Raw genomic sequence first — 20,318 nt, forward strand, 5'->3', positions numbered from 1 at the left:
ATGGAAGCCTTAACTCTTGGCACTCCAAAGTGTAGATCGAAAGTATGTGTCAATCACAATTCAGGATATGTAAATCTTCTAGAAAGCTCTGCAGTCTTGGCACTTCTGGACTCACAAGACAAGTGCTTAGAATAGGTTACCCTCTATAATTGTTCATTCGCTCGTTGAGCAATTTCCAAATCAGTTCCTCAAATTACAAAGCCATGATCATCACAGGGCTAAATACTGCAAAAATTAAGAACTTAAAATCACTCAATATTATAATAAAATGTAAGTAAGCCAATGGGATCCACAATGTTTATGTGGCTCATGTTGCAGCTCCTAGCATTTTCAGGAGCCTCAATAGGTACAGCTGTTTTAGTCTTTATTTCAAAAGCCGTGCACCCCCGCTCCAATTCCCTGCATCGAAATTTACATGGCCGGGCAATGCTGAATGAGCATACACCGTCCTCTGTTGAAACCTAAATATTGGAAGGAGTGCAGCGGGAGGAGGTGCTGTGTAAGTAGGGGGTTTTCAAAACTTGGATGTCTTCCTTACCCTAAATGCTCGCATGTCTCTTTCCAAAGTATCAAGAAACCCAGGAATTTCACACTATCAGAGATAATTTACAAGAGCAGCTTGAGGACATCTTCTGAGACCACCCCTGAAACAATGCAACATCTGTCTCTATGCTCTTCCTCTTTCAATTGAACACATTTAAACGAACAATCCCCATTCTGTTCTCTGTAGTACAGTGCCAGCCACAGGAGGGTTGCACTGAACCTTTGCTATTTGAAGATTTCATGATCTGATTTCATGATCTAACTTGTAAACTGATGATACAGATGACTGCGAAGGCAATGCATCTGCTCGCACACAGCTCAACTGGCTTACTACTTTTTCAACAAAGACAACATCTAATTGAGATTATCATACATCTATTACTGATATGCCATGTACTCTCACAATTGCCTCAAAAGCATGAGGAAAAAAAATCGAAAAAAATCAAAGTTCTTCAAATCTGTAGTCTGTGGCCTGCACCCTAACAAACAAAGCACCTTATCACAGGAGCTCTATTTGTAAACCAGAAAACACGTTCTCAAAATGAAAGAAAAAATACAGAAACATTGAGATCTGTACTGCACGTCAAAACAGGCTGTGGCCTTAGATAGAGATAACTGACTTCTCTAGCGTTACAGTTTTCTTTCAAAATAAGACCTGCAAACAAACACAGAATTAAGTGTTCATTTAAATGTAAAAAAAGTACTGGAAAGGAAGTCTATTCACAAAGTGGGTTGCATGGGCTGGGGATAGCAATTCTCATTCTTAAGGAGTAAGACACAGATCTCTCTACCCTCTCCCTACTGCAGGGCTCATGGACTCACCCCGCTTCTCCCTATGGAGGTCCTCCAGGAGCTGTTCCTTCCTGGTTATCTGCTCAAAGAGAGCTTGGCGCTCTGAGTCCTTGTTGATGTTGAGATCCTTGAGCTGCTCGCGGCTCTGCTGGAGGTGGCGCCGTACCTTCCTCTCCTTGCCTTCCCGTTCTTTCACTTCCTCGCAGATCCACTGGAGCTTTGTCTAGGGAAAAGCCCAGAGTCAGGTCTTGCAACAACCCAATAAAGACTTAGTGCAGGATGAGGCATTCTGGGAAACTTACTACATGAATACTGCACTTGGCACATAATGGTTTAATGGCACAAGATCCCCTATGACCAACAGTCACATATTCAATCAAAATAAAACAAAAAGTTAGAACCAGACACAATGTCTATGAAAACAAATTATTAACAAATAGGTCAAAGGGTGGATGGGAACAGAAAGCAGAAAACATCATATAAAAAGACTCAGGCAACGATCTGTGATGCAACTCAGACAAATGCTCGTCACAAATGAACATATAGCAGCAATTCCGCCGTATATTAAATTATATATACAAGGGAAAGGGTTGGTGCGCAGTCGACGTTTCGATCCTATAGTAATGCAGGGATCATCATCAGGAAATTACAAAATGATGCTTGAGATTATTACTCAATAGTAATAAAGGAATAATGTGGGAAATCCCAACAACACCAGGCAGTGAGACAGTGCCCAGTAGAGGAGAGACGCAATTCAAATAATTATCGCAGCACCAGGAGACGTGAAATCTGGGAACTATGATACCGAGCGTTTGCCCAGCCAATGACCGGGTGCAAGAATATCAACCACAATTCAAGGTGGGAGGTGAAGAGAATGTAGCCACATCCGGTATGCTGCAATCTTTGTGCCTTGGTCCTACAATGCAGAGCATGTCCTCTGTAGTCACAATTCTCGTGCACAAAGGTGACTATAACTCTCACCCCTGCCACAGCACAGTTTTCTTATCAATACTTTTACAGCAAATATTGCACTGATGTTATCAATGATGTCATGAGTGATTTAATATGTGAAATAATTAGTAGTGCATAGCGAGGGAGTGAGTTATAGTTTCTTGACATCCATCTAACTATATTGGCTGAATTTCTATGGTTTTGTGAGTGAACATTCTTAACAGACCTATAACGTCCCTGTAACCTTTGGTTTTTGTAGTTAATTTCTATGTTCTTTTTAACGCAGCAGGAAGTTGGCTGCGCCCAACCCCATGCTGGACCCCATCCCGTGGGATCTGGCCAATTATAAATGAGGGACAGTGCAGATTTTGGCCCCGGGGTCCCCATCCCGTGCGGCCCGGTCAGTAATGAGTGGGTGCACTGGAGCCCTCCCACTTCCTTTTTCTTGGAGACCATAGGAAAGCCCCAGTGCCCCAGCGGCTGCAGCGGGCTCCCTGCCTCCAGCAGGAGCCAGCATTGCTCCTACCAGCAGGGAGCAGCAATGCTGCTCCCTGTCAGCGGGAGCAATTTACTCATTTGCTTCTGTGCCCGCTTCAGTGTGGATAGGGAGACAAATGAGAAGTCTGCTCCCAGTGGGCGGGAGCATTTTACATGCTTCTGCCAGCTGGGAGCTGAATTAGTGTTTGCAGTCGCTTGGCCGGAGCTTTATAATTGCTCCTGCCAAGCTCTAGCAAACACGGTATGTCCCAGGAGTGGGTACCACGGGACATAGTAGCAGCCAGGCCCTGGGGGATTGGGGTCCCCAGGGTCATTAATGGCTCCAGGAGGAGAGCCACCTGGCCCTCCTCCCTTTCCTATGCACGTCGGGGCCCAGGGGGAGGGGTGACTGGAGCCAAAAGCTGCCCCTTCCCCATTTGAAAAATTAGCCAAGCACCTGGGGATGGGGCACTGTGTGCCCCACTCCCCTTTAATACAAAATTCTGAGCTTCCCATCCCCCAGCCCAGGGAGGCAAAGAAAAGCAAGCGCGGGAGACAGTGCTTAGCTTTTTTTTTCAATTTTGTCAGAGATTTGCGGATCCTCTGCAAATTTGCCCCACAATAGAAAAAACATTGTGTTGCCCCCCGGCGGGGTCCCTATGGGACCCCACCACCAGACCTAGGGGCCAGGGTGTTCCTACCCTGCCCTCTTATGTTTTCTTTTGCGTTTTTTTCTTGGGACTCGGCCAAGTCCCAAGATTCCTGATCGAAGGGGTGGCAGGCAGTTAGATATCATTTTGATATCTGTCAGGTTCATCATTCCAAGATATCTATATTTCTTTTTCCTTTAATAACTCCAAAACTACTGAACAGATTTGCACCAAATTAGAAAAAGCACTCTTTGTAGACCAAAACCTAGCTTTCTGCCAAATTTGTTGTAATTCCGTTCAGCGGTTCGGGCTGTAGTTGTGTTAAAAAACCCTTTGGAAAATGTTGTGACTTTCAATGGCAAGAGAGCAGAGCCACAATGCGATTTGACCACTGGTGTGAAAAACCAAAGGCCCTGAGAGGTGTGTGCCACACACTGCAATCAGCTCGCAGAGCAGGGGGATGAGTAAGGAATCTAAGGCTAGATAAGAGTCTCTACCGGGTAAGGCGTTACCGAAGGTAAGTAACTTGTTCATCTGATAGAAGTCTCTATCTGCAGATCCCTTACCTTAAATTAGATAAGCAAGCAATGCATCCCCGGAGTGCGTCTGCAAAGCCAATTTTAAATCAAAACCTCCTGCAGGACAGAACAGGCGGAGTGCCCGTCGCGACAGACCCGACTGTCCAGATATTAGTGTTTGGTAAAGATGTCAAAGTTGCTGTCTGACAGTTATCCAACACAGAGACTCTGTGGTCTAACCCAGTGGTCGCAGCCTTAGCACTGGCAGAATGAGCACGCAAACCCTCAGGATTTGCTCCTTGGCCAATGCATAGCAAAACTTGATGCAGAGCATTATCCAACTTGAAATGGTCTATTTCTGCACAAGCATAGCGGGCGGCGGGGTGGGAGGGGGTGTGGAGGCGCTGCTTATGGCGATAGCGCTACCCTAGGTCCTCTACTCTCTACAGTATTACCCACCCAATATACCCGACTTTTTTCCACACCCTACAATCAGATGTGGTGAGGTACCTCTAGGCAGGAGGCTTCCATGAAACTCCTATTGTAAATGTGTGATCAACCCCTACGAAGGAGGACTGGGGATTGCTGATATAAGACTGTACTACTGAGCTAGCCACCTAGTACCAATAAATGACTAGCTATTTGCTAGACGTGTTGACCCCTCTAAAGCATTGAATGCCGTGGCATACCAAACCTCCTTTATGGTGCCAATACACCCATACCCCTTTCACCTGCAACACAAACGTTTTTAATCTGTTGGCACTAGATGCTGCTATGAACCCGGTGACATGGAACACTGCCGGCGGAAACTCCAATGTGGCTCGGGTACTGATTCAGGCAACTTGCGTACTGGAGGGCTTCAGGGCCTGGGACACTATTGGTATGTCCAAGTTGGGGAGGCCTGGAAGGGCATTGCCATGTGCGCATTTCAAATTCTCGTAGAAAGTTATACAATGCACTAGACCCAAATTTATAGATCTCTACAACTGTTTAATGCACTTGAGGCCTCCCTTGATCCTACACAACCACCTCCGCAAGGCAACCGCCTGGAAACACACATCACAGACGGATAGGAACAGTATTTCCATTCTATACCACCTGCTGGTGAATAATACCCCAGCCGCTATGAAGAGACTGGAGGAAAAGGAAGGGGAGGAGTGTGACGTAGGGCCCATGGAAGAGTAGAACTGAGTTGAGCCAGAACGGCTCCTAGGACACTACCGATGTCAATGAAATTGAGATCAACCCAGTTAAAATATCTATACAGTGTCTATTTTAGCCTAAAAATTATTCATACAATGAAGAGTGACCAGACCCGCCGTGTTTGAGATGCCACCATTCCTGGGGCACATTTTTCCATAACATCTTGAAATGCCCTGTCATACAGTTTTATTGGCATACTGTATGTTCCACACTTAACACAACAGCAGGCGTATACCTACTTGGTGCCAGAATAACATCACAGACTTTAGCGAAAAATGTCAAAAGATGTCAACTGTCACCCCTCAATCTCCACGAGTGAAGATGAAGGGTTCAAAGGTTCTGGTGCAGACTCCATTGTTGCTCTGACATAAGATACTCTTGAAGAGGCAGCCTGTTCGGCGGATCGATGGTCATGTTCAGCAGCTCAGGATACACGTCTCTCAGTGCCCCATCCTGAGCCACAAAAATAACTTGGGTCCAGTCATTCTTGAGCTTCTTGAGAACTCTGGGCAGGAGTGGTATGGGAGGAAAGGCGTACAGGAGGCTGCAGCTTCACTTAAGAGGAAAAGCACCTCCTAGCGAGAGTTGCCTTGGAAACGTTAGTGCAAAACTGCTGACACTTCACTTTTTCGGCAGGGGCAAACAGATCTATCCAAGTCTCTTCCCACTGCTGTAAGATTCCTTGCACCACCTCTGGGTGGAGATGCCAATCGTGAACCACTAGGCATCTTCAGCTGAGCTTGTCAGCCCTGGCGTTCAGACAGCCTGCAAGGTTTTGAACCACCAGGGAAATGCCCTCGTGTTCCTGTCATGTCCAGTCAAAGGATTCATGACAACATACCACCTTGTTAGTTGAATGGTGGTGTTGTCCGTGAACACCTGCACTCTGATTGAAGGATGAAAGGCTTTCAATGCCAAGCAAATTGCCTGAAGTTCCAAGTTGATGTGGAGCTCGGAGTCCGCCTGAGACTAGAATATTCTGATCTCCACCTCTCCCAGATGGGCGCCCCGTCCCAGAAGTGACGCATCCGTCAGCAGAGTCAGCTCTGGTTGGGGCAGAGCGAGGGGTCTGTCCCTGGCCCAACAGCGGTTCGTCAACCACCACTGCAGATCTTTCGCAGTCCCCTCCGAGATCTGGAGCATGTCAGAGACATTACCCTGATGCTGAGCCCACTGGAACTTCAGGTCCCACTGCAGAGCCATCATACGCCAATGGGCAGGAGTAACAACCTTAGGGTCAGTCTCAAAATACAGCACAGAGGCTGAAACATCAGTATCATAGCTTAAATATCCTGAACACAATGCTCAGGAAGATAGGCCCAAAACTGCACTGTATCCAGAATAACTCCGATAAAAAAGAGCATCTGGGTCAGGTGTGACTTCGGCATGTTGATTGTAAACCTCAGCGAGTGCAGAAGGTTCACGTAATCTGGAGGTGGGAGACGACTGCCTGAGGCGAGCTCACATTCAACAGACAATAGTCAAGGTAGAAAAAGACTGGAATCCCTGACCTTCGCAGATGAGCTGCAACCACCATCCCTTTCGTGAACACCGGAAGGGCGCTGGTAAGGCCGAAGGGGAAGCAAACTGAAAGTGATCATGGCCCACCGTCGACCGCAGGTAACATCTGTGGGCAGGCAGGATGGGGATGTGGAAATATGCGTCCTGCATATCCAAAGCTACCATCCAGTCTCCCCGGTCCAGGGCAAACCGAACTTGCATGAGCGTCTTGATTTTTCCTTATTCTATGTGACACGCATCCTCGGCCAAAAAAAGTCTGGGAAGCCTATTGGCTGTGGTGGCTAGGAGGGTATGAATGCAGTTGGAGACCCCCTCCCTGGCCAAGAAAGGGGAGGAAGGCAGACTGGGGTGACGAGGGGTCATAGATAAGCCCAAAGACATGGGCGTAGATCTGCTGTCCTTAAAATGCTCCAGTACAGAGTCTGCCTTCTCTCCAAAAAAGACGACAGCCATTAAAGAGCAAATCAATAAGCAAGGCTTGGACATCCCCTGAAAAACCAATGGTTCTTAGCAAGGCAGGTGCCACAAGGCCACCAGCAATGAAGTCGGTCTACCTAGCGAGTTGGTCGTGTGCAGTTCAAATCGTATGGTGAACTCTGCTGCGTCTCTCACGTCCGCAATAGTCTGGGAGAGTATGCCTCGAGCGACCCCCAAGACCATAGGCAGCACTTGCACACTGAATCCCAGGTCCTATGGAAACATTGGCCCAAAAGCCATGCAGTGTTCGCCGACTGCAGTGCAAGGCAGGCAGTACAGAACTTTCAGTTGCCAAAGGTATCCAGCCTTTGAATTCCATATCTGGTGAAGTGGCAGGGAATGCACCATGGAAAATTCTGGAGCTGGCGTAGTGAAACTTGTGGGGGTGGGACCCTGCAAAGTACATGGAGGGAGCCCCCTCTGAACAAACTCAGGAGCTCTCAGGCCAGGGTACTGTACTAAGGAGGTCCCCTGGAGCTCAGGCCCCTCCCGCACCGCAGGGCTGCGGGGGCCTTTGTTATGCCACTGGGTCCCCAGAAGCATGGCAACAGTGGCTGGCAATTGTCCTATGCACAGGAGCACCAGTGGAGGGCTTAGACCAGGTCTGAGTAGGTCATTGGTAAGGGCTTCATTAATGGGAGAAAGGATTTTGAAGGGGCGATTCCTAGCTGAAGCACCTCCATCAAGACGCTTGTCTTGACTGACACTGTGGGCAGCTGCATGTCCAAGACCTCAGGCACCCTACGCATCACCATAGCTCCCTCCTCCATAGCCACAGTAGAAGGAGAGACGAGGCCAGTGTCAGGTGAGATGTCTAATCCACTGGCCTCCGAAAGTTCCCCATACCAGTTGTCCTCATTCTTAACTAATAGATGCTGGTATCCATAAGTGTTCTTCAGTCTTCTATCATTCATCTCCCTCTCCAGGCCTGTCAAATGTAAAAGGCGCTGGCTCCGATCTAGAGAACACGGTCCTGATTGGCACTGGAACTCGTTTTGCATGATGCCCGTCCAGCTCAGTCGGAGTCAAGAATGATGATGATGATGGAGCTGGCAGTGCCAGGGGTGTTGGCATTGGGGCGGGCGCCAAGGTCTCGATCTCACCGCAGCCCCATTCTGGATCCAACATGGGATCCATGGGGTTCAATTGGTGTAGAGAGCAAACCTGCCGGCAGGGATCCTGTTGGGGACCCTCCTGAGCCCGTAGGGCACAAACGCACTCCAGAGGGGCCAGGCCACCTAAATACTAGATGCATTGTCTCATAAAATGTCTTAAGCTTGGAGGGCATTGCTCCGGCTCTGGATAAGTCAGGGAAGCACAAAGACTTCGGCTCTGCGGAAGCGCAAGGTCTGGAGTGCTGATGCTCCGGCACCACGTCAGAAGACTTCGATTGGCGTGTGAAGTCAAAGACAGCTTCAACATCTTCCATCTTTTGTGCTTCTAGGACTTACCTGACTTTTCTGACTACTTTGAGTGCAACGATGATCGCTGCGTGCAACTACATGAATGGTCACAGGACCTTCCGTGTGACTGAGATCTTGGGTGCTGCGGAGTCGTCGGGCAGCGTCGTGGGGACATAAGTGTCGTGTCCTCACGACACTTCAGAGAACTTAGACCGATAGGCAATAATGATATGAGTAGGTCATTGCAGACCCTTCGCTGTTTCTTATCACTGGTTTATCACATTATCAACTTCCCATACAGATGCACCAGTGCACTCATTTCCTAGCCTTTAGAAAACTATTGAAAACGGAATTGTTCTAGTCCTCCTCGGTATGGCCACAAGCAGTCTCAGCGCAGAGATACCCCGTATGGGGTGATTCAGGCGCTATATAAGTCATATAAATAAATAAATAAATAAAATGTTCGAGAACTATTTATGATCTTATTGTAACACACTAAGAACTATATTATGAGGCAATACTAGATGGCTTCCCCACCAGGTTGTTTATAGAGGAGGCAGTATAGCATAACTGGCAGATACTAGGTATAGCTACATACCAATTGTACTTCCTATTACTCGATAAGTATCCTGTTTGAACACCAGTTCTTTAAGGTACATTGCCTTAACCTGTATAACTGAAATATAATGGGGGGGGAAAGCTAATAAAAAGATATTTAAAAAAAAAAAGGGAGAGCTAAGTTGTGGCCATCGGTGGCCTCAACTTTCTGAAAAGGTTATTATATATGTACCATATTTTCTTAGCTTCAAACGAATCTCAGAATTTCACTTTTCATTTTACTGGGTTTCATTATCACTTTTAGATGTGTCAATGTCGATGGTTCCACTTGAACTTCAGCTCTGTTCGGTTAGCCCTTTCTCGTTAGATACTTTACTTCTTTGCTACCTGTGGCTAGCTTTTGTTATTTCTTTCCCACTAGACTCTCCAGGTGTATGCCCTCAACATGTGACCATGTGCAGCCTTCAGGTAATGTTTACAATAGCAGAAGAACATACTAGGATAAAATAGAAACGTTTATGCTACTTGTGAATTGTTGGGACTCAGTTACAAGAACAATACCAAATCTGCCAGTGCCATGCATTCTACCTCTCCTGTGGATAAATGCAGCCAGCGTTAACAACTTGCACTTCAACACTAACATCTTGACAAAAATCTTTCCTCCCTCTTTCATTGTCAAGTTACTTTCCACAAAAGCCTAGCCACTTACATTCTGGTCACATCTTCTCAATGACGCAATATAGATTTAGCAAATGTATGTTCCCCGCTATCTATGTAAGGCACTCTCTTGAGGAACCCTTCGGCCCCCTCATCACCCAGGCCTGGTACTGAAGCAGAGACCCCTCACAGTCAATGCTCCCAGATTTGGTAATATGGCTCACTCTGAATCAGATCCATCACTAACCTGACCTCATTAAAAGCATGAAAATATTCTTCTTCTCTCCCAAGGATGCTATGAAGTTCCATATACCAGTCAAGACACTTCTGATATAGAAATACAAATCTGTCTACAGAAATGTAAACCACCTCGAACCAGACTCTGCCGCTGACCGCGCGACACGCAGGGGAGCATGGGCGGGACAGCGCCCTAGTCCCACACGACGGGCGAGCAGAGCCCTTAGCATGGCCCCCTCCCTGAGCCGTCCTCCCTGCGCTATCAGCCAATAGGGAGGGCTCACCCCGGGATGGGGGCGTTCCTCGCAGTTTGAAAAGGGCGCAGCACCTTGGCTCGGCCTCTCTCCCCGCGCCTGGATTCCCCTAGGCTCGGGTACTATGATAAACAGCGAAAGTAGCAAGGTGGGTGGGGGGCTCTGTCATCGACGTAGGCCTCCTCCAGAGCTGTGGCGGAGTACAGGGCGATCTGGAAGCAGATGGACAGTAAGGGTACCTCTGCGGCAAAAGGATACAGTCTAGATACCTCTGCCTGGCACAGTAAGGGTGCCTGAGCCAAGCACCTGGAGCCGAAGGAGGCCCAGGAAACAGCGTCGGCGCCCCGTTAGTCCTTCGGGCGGTCGGGGGGCCTGAACCGACCGGGGGTGTGCCTCATCGCTCCGCCCTGACAGGGGGGGCGGGAGTATAACGAAATGGTAATTTACTGCACCGTCAGAGCATCGACTCGCCGTGCAAGATGGCTCCTAAGGCATGCGGGTCAGCGAGGGGCTGCCGCATTGGATCGCCTGTAAGATGACCCACCTTAACAACTACCTGTTTGTACGAAATAAACCTGCAGCACCGTTTTCCCACAATTATGTCTCATGAGTTTTATTGGGTATATAAGTGTATAAAGTGCAATGCGGAGCGAGCGCTGGCGGTGTGGGCACTATGCCACATCTCTAGTTTTCATTCTCCTGCAGTGAAATGGACTCATGAGGTACAAGATAGCTCTGAGTTTACCAGTTGCATGGAGGAAAAAGGAACATCTGTCACTAGTTTAGTCAAAGCAGTCAAAGCAACATGTGGCAACTGGACTATTAGGTGCAATGGATGGAAATCTCCACATATCCCTGCACATTATCCACCTCTGAAGTACAGCACGCATGCAAAGTATTCACAGCAGCATGGGCTTTTACCTTTGTCTCAGCCAGCCAGCGATGTGGATCCTTCTGTAAACCAGGTGCAATTGAGATCGCCTAAAAAATAAAAGAAATCCGCACATAGGTCATGAATCAATATCCAGCATGTGCCGGTGCCTTTGTTCGATCTTCCCTTGCACATTTGATTCATTGAAAACGACTGGTGTAGATGACCACCCAACAGCAGTTCAATGAATAAGTTGCTTACCTTCAGTAACAATATTTCTGGTAGATACATTATCTTCTCATACAATTTTCACGTTATGAACTATCCCACCAGGTGTCTGGATTCAGTACCCCGGAAATAGTTCTCCAGAGACACCTGGCAGTGCAATGCAGCTACCACTGCGAATCTGTCCACCAGACGTGCCAACACCAGTGTGTTTTAGGTGCCAACTGGCATGCTGCTGTCAGTTTCTACTTTTTTTCTGCACACTGTCAAGGTGTGCAGAGGGGAACCAAGAGAGTATCAATGAAAGTGAAAAATACAGGGCATGATATATTTGCATCTTACTAATCATGGATGGCACTGATTCATGTGGGATTACAGGGGGTGGTGAGGAATCTACAGGAAGGTTATGTATCCACCAGAAATATAATTAACAACGAGTGACTTTTTCTTCGGAAGGATACACCGTCCGGCAGATTCCTCATCTTATAAATAAGTCCCAAAGTAATAACCTTTGAGAGGAATAACTGACTAGTGCCAATTATCAAGGAAAATAATGCAAGTCAGCTAGAGGAAAGCACCAATTACTGCATAATTGTGCTGTGAGGCAGTAGAATTTTGCAAAAGTATGCAAGGATTGCCCTATGGTTCCCTGAAAGATGTCCCCAACAGGAATGCTTCTAGTGAGAGCTTCAGAAGCTGCCATGGCCTTAGCATAGTGGGCTCAAACGCTCTCCAGGGGACTTTCCTGGCTAAGGTATGATAGATATTGACACACAGGATGACCCAACAAGAAATGGGGATGGTCACAACTTACCTTTCTAGCACCAAGAAGTCCACAAACTGCTGATCATCTACTCTGTCCTGTTTAGTGCAATCAGAGAAATGGGACTGTTAAAAGTTAGGCTGAAAACCGTCAACATTATCGGCGCCCTCTTGCTCTCCTTAAACCTTTTGTGCGCGTAAAACAGCCGCCATTTTTGGACACCATGGCTTCCCGGCTCTCGCCGAGAGCCAGCGCGTCTCTCTCTCTCTCCCTCCAAACTTCGCTAGCAACCCCCTGCTTGCACCTGCCTTGGGTCATAAACCCCTCTTCGGCGCTGCTCTGCCCCAGGCCCTCATCCTGTTCCCAGCGCGACACCTCCCTGTTTCCCCGTCATGATCTCCGGCCCTTTTGATGCAAACCCCTTTTCCCCGTGTGCCCGTTTGTCTTCCCCGTTCCCAGACCGACACCTAGCTCTGCCGATACCAACCTCTTGCCCCTCCCCATACAACAGGAAGCTTCCCTCCTCAAAGGATCCCCGAGGTGATCAAAGCCCCCCCACCCCACGAGATCCGATCGAAACCCGCACACTCCGTGAATCGGCGGAATACCCAGCTGCGCAATGATCACCACCTGTTGTGAACGGGGCGGGGACTACCACTATAGCCTTGCATGGGAACAGGCTGGGAAGGGGGGATTCTGAGGATGTCTTTCCGTACATCAAAGTATCAACGAGAATGTGTTACATGTAATAAAGAGATAAACTCATGTATAAGAGGCCAGGCCTCCGGGATGCAGTTAGAGCACCTCAGAACGATACCTTCTGTCCGTTTCGTTGTGTTCTCCTCCGGAGAGAATAAAAACCCTTGTTTCCTGCCTTCCAGTCTCCAGCGCCTGCCTCTTCAATAGTTTAACTTCTGTGTGGGTTCAAGAGGCGACATCGCCGGGCAATAATTAAGGATCTTATATTCTGGTTGGTAGTGCCCCCCCAGTTTGTATTTTTCCACAATTGGCGTCCCAAGCGTGGGGCCCATCAGCGACCCATGGATCCAGTGGGAGAGGTCCTGACGACAAAGTGAACGACTGCAACGATCGGGAACGCGTCTGTCCGATAGACCCTCGTCTGACAGCCGATCATCCGAACTTCACTGGTTCCGAACAGACCTCTCTCGAGTGATCTACGGTCCTGACTGGGAACCATCAGGAGTGCCGCGAGGATAACGAAGAAGAGAGGACGATCGGGCGCTGGATTCGGAAGTCAGGAAACTGTCCATGCGGTCCGGGTAAGGTCGTGTTACCACGACAAATTGCGGAAAATTTGCTTGATTGTTAAATACTAGTATTGCTCTTTTTTGTTTAATTGGAGATTCACTGTCCGCAAACGGAGAGACAACAGGCTCTCCCTTTGCGAGCAGTGGAGGATAGGTAGGGCAGACAACCGTGCTTATTTTTCTCCCCCACTCAATAGTCACCTGAAACTGAGCTGTTGTTCGCAAACTATTGTTTCCTGGAGATTCCCTGTCTGCAAACAGGGAAGAGACCACCCTTTTTGCAGATAGTGAAAAAGGTAGGTAACGCAAATCTTTGCGGACCTACTCACTCTCCCCATTGTTATTTGTCGGTCTTTTGTTATCTTGATCCACGAGGGATTCACTGTCTGCAAACGGAGAAACAAAGGTCTCTCTCTTTGCAAGCAGTGGAGGATAGGTAGGGTAGCAGCCGTGCTTATTTTTTTCTCCCTCACCCTATAATTGCTTGAAACTGAACTGTTGTTCGCAAAATTATTGTTTCCTGGAGATTCCCTGTCTGCAAACAGGGAAGAGACCACCCTTTTTGCAGATAGCGAAAAAGGTAGGTAACGCAGATCTTTGCGGACCTACTCATTCTCCCCATTGTTATTTGTTGGTCTTTGGTTATTGTGATCCATGAGGTATTCACTGCCTGCAAACAACGTAGAATAGAAATATTCTGTCCAGTCTTTGCACCTAGTGATAAGATAGGCAGTGCTGACTTTTTAGTCCCTCGTTACGAGCCGTCATGTCTGTCTTCTCCCCACTGATTGGTAGCCTGTTTAGCCCGGACCGCTTATTAGAGATGGACCATCCAGCCCCACTGGAAGGCACCCCTAATAAGGACATGTTCATGAAGCATGGATTGACCGCTATTGCCTATAGTAAACTATGGCATAAATATACAAAACAGGGTCAAGAAAGTCAATGGCCCCTGACAGGATCCTTCGATGATGATAAAATAAAAATGCTAGAAACTGCCCTAGGTAAAAACAAGACAACACCCACTATGCTTGATAGCTTCGGCATGTGGCGAAAAGAAACTGAACAACGTAAAAAGAAAACTGAGAGTAGGTTGGAAAAAGAGCTGCAAAAAGCAGCCCACCTAGCTGCTCAGAAGCTAAAAAAGGAGATAGAGGAAAGAGAGAAAGCTAAACAGAAACTAGAAAGGGAAACGCCAAGCCAGTGTCCGGTTAGAACCCCCTCCATGCTCTACCCTGATTTACCCTCAAAACGACAAGCCAATGAGGACCTGCTGTTAGGTCCCCCTATCATCTACATGCCCCCTCCATATGCCCCTTCTCGGCCCCTGGCGCAGCACGCGCCACCCCCAGGTACAAACGAAGGTACCGCCGCAGCGTCGGCCCCAATGGCCTCTGTGCCAGCCGAACCCCTTGTATTAAAACCCACATCAACGACAACGTTAGACGAGCATGAGACTCGAGGGGCTGGCCTTGCAAGAACAAACAGGCTAGACAAAGATGAGCGAGCGGGGATCGACAAAATAGCAAGGACACTGGTAGAAAGGAAGGATGATGAAGAGTACATCACAGATATGTTCAGCTCGTATACAGGGAGTCACAGACGACATTTTACCGTACGACTGTGTTATCATGTCTTGAATGCATACGAGGACCGATATCGAGACAAAGGTCCCGAGAGCCTAAGGACCCTGTACCGGAAGGTCGATATCGGGGATGAGGGCGAGTGTGATGTGTCGGACCTCTTTACGCGTACGCTTGAGGTTTTCCGCCACCTCACTGAACGAAAGCCGGGAGCTAAATCCGCGGCCCCCGTAGTGACCGAACCGCCAACCGAGCAATCTAACACCATGATGCCGATACGTGAGGCTGCCCCTTACTGGGTTCCTCCTCGGGGTACGGGGACTCACGATGATGCAAACAACCAAGATGCGAAGGGAAGGGTAGTATACAACTGGGTCTACCAGCCATGGGACCGGCAAGAGATACTGACATTCCGGAAATCTCTACCCGACCTACGAAAAAACCCCACTGCCTTCTATACTGAATTAGGTACAGCCCTGGGTTCGACTATCATGACCCTGGCTGACATCGACTTGTTCTTCGGGTTATGTCTACCAGCTGATGTGTGGAAGCAAATCCGGAAAGTCGACCACCTTGAGCTGTTCGGACATACCTGGCCACAGCTCGATGACTTGGACAAACAACGGGGACCAGGACAAAAGCCGTTGAAATCCATTCTAGACCTCCCAGATAAAATTGTAGAGAAATTAAAAACCCTAATCCCAGAAAAGAAAGTGGACTGGTCGATAGTAACAGCCTGTCGCCAAAAACCCCAGGAGGATGTATCGGAATACTTCTCCCGGTTTGAAACGGTGTTCTCTGATTACAGCGGCCAGGACATGACCACTGCAACCGGACACCATCTGTTTGTCCAGAATTATGTTAAGGGCCTATCATTGGACATCTCCCAGAAACTACAGGCCAGCGAGAGTAGTTGGGCAGCCTCCAAACCTACAGCGATTCTTCAGATGGCCCAATATTATGAGCATCAGAAAAATGAAAACGATAGGGCGACAGAGAAAAAGAAGAAAGACTTAAAGGAGAGGGTGATGATTGCCAAACTGCAAGGGGTGACTATAGGACGAGACCAATACCGGGGAAACTACCAGACAAACGTCCCTAAGACTGCATTACCCCAGGACCGCACTCTGACTCCCTACAGCGGACGCACAGACCTTAGAGATGACCAGTGCGCTTTCTGCAAAGGGACTGGCCATTGGAAATCCCAGTGCCCAGTTCTCCTGGAAATGATCAGGAACAGAGACCCCAGGGAGGTAGCAAACGGACCGAGACCTAGGGGAACACAACGAGGGCCCCCAAATGACGCGACTAATGACAGATCAAGCAGACCGAATACGTTCGATCGACCCAGACAGAACCAATATCAACAATCTGACTATGACGACACTCACACCTTTGCATAGGACAGCCAAGGGCGAGGGAGGGATCCAGTCGAGCTCTATGTTGACCAGCAGGGCCCTTATGTCACTGCTAAGGTCCTGGGTACCAAGTCTCCATTTCTGGTAGACACTGGCGCAACACATAGTGCGTTATCTAAACGACTGATTCCAAGGGCACCCTTGTCTGGCTCACTCATAACATCGACAGGTTTCGATGGAACGCCCTCCACCAACCCTTTGTCTGCCCCGATTCTCTTTGACGTAGAAAACAACACCACCGACACCACGTTCTTGCTCTCCTCCAATAGCCCTGACGCCATTATGGGACTTGACTTACTGAAACACTTCCGAGCGACGATTAGGTGTTCTCAAGATGGAGTTCGAGTGTTTCTTTACGACAACCCCGTTCTGCTTAAACATTGTTCCCCCCGACACATGTTTTCCATCACCGACGTCGACGCGTCCCTACTTGACACCCTGCCTCCGTATCTGTGGGCCAAAGCGGATTCGGACGTAGGGCGTATGTTAATTGACCCAGTGCACATTACTGTCCGACCAGATGCAACACTCCCAAAACTCCCACAATATCGGATATCGCCAGAGGGCGAGAAGGCATTGGTAATGATTATCCAGTCACTGATAGACGCAGGAGTGGTAGAGGAAGTGGTTAGCAACGTTTGCAACAGCCCTATCTTGCCCATTATCAAGAAGCAGGGAGAGGGAGATGAGAAAGCATACCGTTTCATCATCGACCTCCGAGAGATCAACAAAGTGGTAGTACCCCAGTACCCTGTGGTCTCAGACATCACCACCATCCTGACCTTGATTCCATCCACTGCAACCACCTTTTCCGTCATCGACCTCAAGAACGCATTCTTCTCCATCCCCATCCACCCCGACAGCCGATATCTCTTCGGCTTTACCCTAAAATCCCGCTCATATAGATTTTGCCGAGCCCCTCAAGGCTACACGGAGAGCCCTAGCATCTACAGCCAGGCCCTCAAAAGGCAACTAGACCAAGTCCGGTTACCCGACGGGGTGGTGTTGGTACAATATGTCGATGACATCCTTTTGGCAGCCGACACCACCCCTCTAGCGGTTACCGCCACCATTCAACTCTTGCACTTCCTTGCGGAAAATGGCCACAAGGTCTCCAAGAAGAAGTTGCAATTCTGCCTACCCCAGGTCACTTACCTAGGCCACCTTCTGTCCAAAGATGGAAGGAAACTCACCCCTGATCGAATCCAGACCATTCTAGACACCCCTGTCCCTAAAACCCAGAAGCAGGTTCGCTCCCTATTAGGCCTCACCTCCTTCTGCCGACAATGGTTGCCAAACTTCAGCCTCGTTGTAAAACCACTGCTCTCTCTCTTGAACAAAGACGTCCCTTTCCCACTCCCTTGGACTCCTGAGTGTCAAACCTCCTTCACAGAACTACGAGATGCCCTTTGCTCAGCCCCTGTCCTGGGTACCCCTGATTACAGAAAGCCCTTCTCCCTTTACACTCACGAAAGGGAGGGGTGCGCTTTATCTGTCCTGACCCAGGCCATCGGTCCTAAGCAACGACCGTGCGCTTACTTCTCTGCCACTCTTGACCCTGTCGCCAGAGCCTTGCCTGCTTGCCTTCGAGCTGTAGCTGCTGCTGCAGTCTCTATCCGACAGAGTGAGGGGATTGTACTCTCGAATTCCCTCACGGTACTGGTACCCCATGCAGTCGACACCCTCCTGAACCAAACCAAGACGCAACATCTGACGAGTGCACGACTGACTGGATACGAACTAACCTTGCTTGCCCCCCATATCACCCTGAAAAGATGCACCACACTGAACCCAGCAACTCTGTTACCCCTGCCAGAGAACGACCCCAATGTGCACCCCGTACATGACTGCGTGACTCTTACGGACGAACAGACCAGGAGTAGGGTCGATCTCAGAGACACAGCTTTCCCTGACCCCGACGGGGAGTTGTGGGTGGACGGTTCTTGCATCAAGCTCTCCGATGGTACCACTTCCGCTGCCTATGCAGTCACCACAGCTCGAACTGTAGTAGAAACAGCCCGCATCACCCAGCGATCTGCCCAGGCAGCGGAACTGATTGCTTTGACGAGAGCCTGCATCCTGGCAACAGGAACCACGGCGAACATTTACACCGACAGCCAGTATGCCTTCGGGGTGGTTCACCATTTTGGGCTCCTCTGGAGGGAGAGAGGATACTTGACCTCACACGGCACACCCATCCTGCACGGGGATTTAGTCTCCGCCTTAATCGAAGCTGTCCTCCTCCCCAACAAACTTGCCGTTATCAAATGCCAGGCACACAAGAAGGTGACAGACATTATTGGACAGGGAAATGCACTAGCCGACATCACCGCCCGAACGACAGCAGAAAATAGAACGACAACACGTATGTACGTGACCAGGTCACAAGCAGAAAACTGGACTGACGCCAAGGACACAATTAGAGACATACAAATGGCTAGCACACAACACGAATTGACTGAATGGGCACGGGTGGGATTGAAAGACGATGAAGGCTGCTGGCGGACAAAAGACACGAACAGATGGTTACTACCTGATTCATACTTGATTCCCATATTATCCATGGCACACTCCCCAGCCCACATAGGATCAGCCCCCATGATCGAACTTGTCTCCAGGGTTTGGCACAATGACAAGATCCCAGATTCCGCCAAACGCCTGGTCCAACAATGCTTAATATGCCTGCAACACAACCCCGGGAAGGGAACTGTAGTACCCCGGGGGGGATTTGGGGTCCCAAACCACCCATTTGAAGTCCTGCAGATGGACTACATCCAGCTAGACAGATGCCAAGGCCTGAAATATGTACTTGTTGTGGTGTGCGCATTTAGCAAATGGGTGGAAGCATATCCGACCCGTGACAACACCGCTATGGCCACTGCAAAGGTCCTGTTAAAAGAGTTTTTCCCCCGTTATGGCCTCTGTCGTGTTTTATGGAGTGATAATGGCCCCCACTTTGTAGCCAACGTTATCCAGCTCATCCTAAATGGGCTGGGTATCAAACAGAAATTCCACGCAGTCTTCCACCCTCAATCTGCTGGGCTGGTCGAACGACACAACGCCACACTAAAGCTTAAACTGGCCAAAATAGTGGCTACGACGGGCCTGAAATGGCCAGACGCCCTCCCATTGGCATTGCTATCGATGCGCTCTACCCCCACCCGACATCACTTAACCCCTTATGAAGTTGTCTTCGGCCGACCCATGAGCGTCTGGTCTGCCCCGAAACCAACGTCCATTCATGACGTTCCGGATGTCCTAATGTCTGATTATCTGTACAAATTGACTGAAACTTTGTCTGTCCTTCATCAGCAGGTGCGGCAGGCCATCCCCGATGCTTCCAGGGGTCCGGGTCACGCCATCCAGCCGGGGGACTTCGTGCTGATCCGAAACTTTCAGCGATCAAAGAGTTTGGAACCCCGGTGGACGGGCCCCTGGCAAGTGCTGATCACCACTCGGACCGCACTTCGAGTGGAGGGGAAGAAACACTGGCTGCACGCCCATCACTGCAAAAAGGTCTCTCCAGCCCTGGCCACGACAGACACCGTCAACACCCAAGAAGAGCTCCTGAACCGGGACCGACCATCGTTGAACTGCTACCCTGATACGGAGACACTTGAACTTTCAAAACATCCTGACCCCACTGTGCCATCTCGAGAAGGGTATTTCCTGCGTCGAAAGGAGGGAGCTTCGGCTAAGTAGGCCACGGACTAGGTTAGAGAATCTCAGAACGGTGACCCAAACTACCAAGGGTTACCTGGAGAGAAGCTAAAACTGAGTCTGTGGTCCTGCCCACTACCGAGCACCTTGAAGACGAAGATGATGGAAGCGCCAGATAAGAAGATGATGGAAGCGCCAAACAAGAAGCCGACTGAGACAACAGGAAATACCCACTACAGAAATCCGAGAACAGACAGACTCCATAGCTCAAAGACAATTGCACTCTTCA

General features: G+C 49.1%; 1 protein-coding gene across 2 annotated transcripts in view; it reads right to left on the reverse strand.

Moving 5' to 3' along the window:
- Positions 1-20,318, reverse strand: part of CEP128 (centrosomal protein 128) — a 704,507-nt gene that overhangs the window by 395,838 nt on the left and 288,351 nt on the right. For both annotated transcript variants that reach the window (XM_078659994.1, XM_078659995.1), the window contains exons 17-18: positions 11,163-11,222; positions 1,366-1,558 (exon numbers count right to left, since the gene is read on the reverse strand). In XM_078659994.1, coding sequence (XP_078516120.1) covers positions 1,366-1,558; positions 11,163-11,222 — 253 coding nt within the window. The remainder of the gene's footprint in view (positions 1-1,365; positions 1,559-11,162; positions 11,223-20,318) is intronic.

Source organism: Lissotriton helveticus, chromosome 9 (assembly GCF_964261635.1).
Source record: "Lissotriton helveticus chromosome 9, aLisHel1.1, whole genome shotgun sequence".
Lineage (NCBI taxonomy): Eukaryota > Metazoa > Chordata > Amphibia > Caudata > Salamandridae > Lissotriton > Lissotriton helveticus.